General features: G+C 41.4%; 1 protein-coding gene across 1 annotated transcript in view; it reads left to right on the top strand.

Moving 5' to 3' along the window:
- Positions 1–456: 456 nt before the first annotated feature.
- Positions 457–3,541, top strand: part of LOC105892858 (lutropin-choriogonadotropic hormone receptor-like) — a 20,483-nt gene continuing 17,398 nt past the window's right edge. The window contains exon 1 of the mRNA XM_042704322.1: positions 457–943. Within this exon, the coding sequence (XP_042560256.1) occupies positions 771–943 (173 nt within the window). The 5' untranslated portion in view covers positions 457–770. The remainder of the gene's footprint in view (positions 944–3,541) is intronic.

Raw genomic sequence — 3,541 nt, 5'->3', positions numbered from 1 at the left:
CACACACACCTAGGGACACACACACCTAGGGACACACACACCCAGGGACACACACACCTAGGGACACACACACCTAGGGACACAAACCTTAATCTATTCCATATCAGCCATGTGGGGATACAACCAAACATAGTTGGACCATGTGGATTGGTGAAGTCTAAGTATATGGTATTGTCGACCATTATCGTGGTTATTATTTCTTTTCCAAAACTAGGGTTCTTATCCCCAACCATTTTCCTAGTTAAACATAAAGAGAGTGTAGAAAACCTTACCTGTGTGTGTGTGTGTGTTTGGCATGTGAAAGGGACTGTTGGATAGGTGATGATTCGTGTGTTTGTATGTTTACATCTCCAACTTGTTGGTCAGGTGTCGCCCAGAATGAATTATGTTTACCTTTTGTCTTTGGACATACCCCAAGAGCAGTAGGCGTGGTTGGACCGTCCTCGTCGATGCAGAGGAGAGATCCATCAGAAGCAGAGCGCACGAGACGCAGAGCGCACGCCACTCAAAGAGCGCCAGTGTGGACCGCGAGAGACACTTTCTTCTTGAGCTTTAACATTTAAGAGCTATTACGCAAAGACCTGCGATAGACGACCCGGCAGAGTTGAGCCGCCCTGTGATAATCTCGACGGGATGAAAACACCCATATCTCTCTTCTTGATTGGCGACCTTGCGTCACTTATCCAGTGCCCGTTTTGCATCTGCTTTGGAACGCTGCTTTCGGAACGAGACTTTTCTGCCTGCCGCTGACCAAAAGCACAATTTTTACGATGTGGATATTTCATCTGCTCCCCGTGTTGTATGTTTGGCTAAAGTGTGAGAGTGTGTTTGCCTCGCCTTTCACGTGTCCGCAGATTTGCGTGTGCTCCATCAACAGCATCAGATGCAATAACAAGACAGAGCATGGCGCCACTTTGACTCAAAAAAAAGCTTGCATTAACCTGTAAGTCTTCTAATAGCTACTTTCTAATATACCTTGACATTTGTATTGGACATTTTGTTGTTGAGTGTTTTAGCCAGAATCTGAATTTGACAAAGATGTGTTGGGATTTATTAAGGTAAGACTATATGCGTTCTGAGAGAGTGGAAACGAGTATTTCAAATGTGTATGGATAGTCCATTCCCTGCTTGTCACAAATTAATCAGAGGTTCGTTGTTGCCATAGTTGTGTCTGCATGTTCAGTACATTTTGTCAGAACCAGGAGAATCAGCGGAGCAGAATCATTTGATATCCACCAAAGGTTGAAAAACATTCCTTTTCTTTCGAGCCTATGGTCAGTGATGAACTCGTATATATTCACTTTAGCAAATGATCAAAAAAGAATATATGATGTCAAAATCCACAGACATGCTCTTTGTAGCTAAATGTTACAGAATGGGCACAGGACTCATACATTGTGTTAGAATGTCTTACACTAGACAAAACCTCCATCCTTTTGAGTTGGCTCGATTCAGACTCAGATTCAATCTCATTTTAGTGAATGCAGAATGACTGTGCAAAGCACTGTGGCAGCTGAGAAAGAAAGTGTATTACTGTCACATCATTCACAGTTTTTTTTGTTGAGTTTTCACGTTTCCATTTACTTTTATTTTATAATATAAAAATAATAAAATGAGAACGCAGTCACATACAGTTTGACAATCAGTTTGCGTAATCATACACCAAATGTTTTTTCTGAAGCATTCTGTATGATGTAGAAAGATACACAATCTTTAATCATGAGCAGTGTTGAAGTATTGCTGAGAAGTAATGGTGACATATTTCAGAGTGATATTGGGGTGTATTTCCTGCGCTGCTAGTCTGCCGCCCTCCACAGCGTATCAGTATGATCATTAAGGGACATTCATCAGATGTTCAATTGAAAGTAGAACACAGGTGGTGATGTCACTGGAACCATAACTCCAGCACAGACACTACCATACTTTTGAGTAGTCAACAAGCCAATAAACTAATACAACAATACAAAAGATGTTTTTAAACCTCCCCTTGGAACTGCGAACGATAATGAATTTGCGGTTAAACATCTTTTATTGTTTGTAATTGCCAAATAATGATTTGCGGTTTAAAAATTCTTTTATTGTTGTATGTTTATTTGGACTTGTGACTACTCAAAGTATGTGAGTGTCTGTGCTGAGTTATGGTCCCAGTGGACATCCCACCACATGTGTTCTGACTTTAATTGGAACATCTGAATGAATGTACCTTAATGATCAGTGTCTGTGCTGAGTTATGGTAGAGAGGTACCCCTGGAACTGCGAACGATAATGATTTGCGGTTAAAACATCTTTTCACTGGAGAGTGAACGTGAGTAAGAATATTTTGGAGCCAAGTAAACCACAAAAAGACAGACTCTTGCAACCTGTTGGTGAAGACTATTGGACCCATAAAATGTGGGCAGTCTGTGTCGATGCTAGATCTTTTTGGTAGTCATTTAGTCAACTAGATTAGAATTAGATCTAGATTTAGATTCAACCTTTATTGTCATTGCCACAGAGTACAAGTACTGGGGCAACGAAATGCAGTTAGCATCTAACCAGAAAGTGCAAAATCAGAAGAGGGCAGGAGTATGGTGGCAAAAGTGGTAATATAAAATAGATAAATAGATATATACAGTATGCTATGAAGAAATAAAGTAATATGAACAGTAAGCAAGCAATAGTGGGTGGTAGTGCAGATGTGATATAGATATATGATATAGATATACAGTATGTTTAAAGTGCAGGTGAAGTACAGGTGAAAGTGGCAGTAGAAGTTCTAAATGATGTAGGAGACATAAGATATAAGTACGGTGAATATGGATATGGACAACAATTTTAAATAAATAGATATAAACAAATGAACAGTTTAGTGGCAAATGTTCAGTGGCTGGGGGAGGTGTGTGGCAGTCAGGCCAGGGTAGAGGGGGGAATACAGTCCTGTAGGAAGGAATGTGAGGGGTAGCCAGGGGGGTCACCGTGATGCAGAGTTTCAGGCAGGGTGACAGCCGCAGGGAAGAAGCTGTTCCTGAGGCCTGCTGGTCCGGGAACGGAGGACCTGTAGCGCCTCCCTGAGGGAGGAGGGCAAACAGTCTGTGGTTGGGATGGGGAGCTGTCCTTCTGCGATGCTGCGCGCTTTCCGCAGACATCTTTTGCGCTGGACAGCCTCGATGGAGGGGAGTGGGGAACCAGTGATGCGTTGGGCAGTTTTTCACTACCCTCTGGAGATAGATATAAAGACGCACAATAATAGCTTGGACAAATTCGTTTTCATGGGGTTTTATATCAGTGTGTGGAAGTTTTTCATTAATCATTGAATTTTGTAAACAACCTCAGTGTCCCAGGAAGCCATGGGACATTTGATTTACTTTGGACATTTTGTCCAGGCATAATAAATGTAATATCAGCTGGAGCACGTAATTAGATACTTTGCTAATGCGGTACTTCACTTCTCGTGAGAAATACACTACCTGCTTTGAGACACAATGTATTCAAAGGTCTATATCAAAGTAAAATGGTTACTATCTCTACTTTTTAGATTACCTCCTGCCTAATTAAAGTAGTT

Source organism: Clupea harengus, unplaced genomic scaffold, assembly GCF_900700415.2.
Source record: "Clupea harengus unplaced genomic scaffold, Ch_v2.0.2, whole genome shotgun sequence".
Lineage (NCBI taxonomy): Eukaryota > Metazoa > Chordata > Actinopteri > Clupeiformes > Clupeidae > Clupea > Clupea harengus.
The sequence above is the reverse complement of the archived record's forward strand: the minus strand, read 5'-3'. Positions and strand labels throughout refer to the sequence as shown.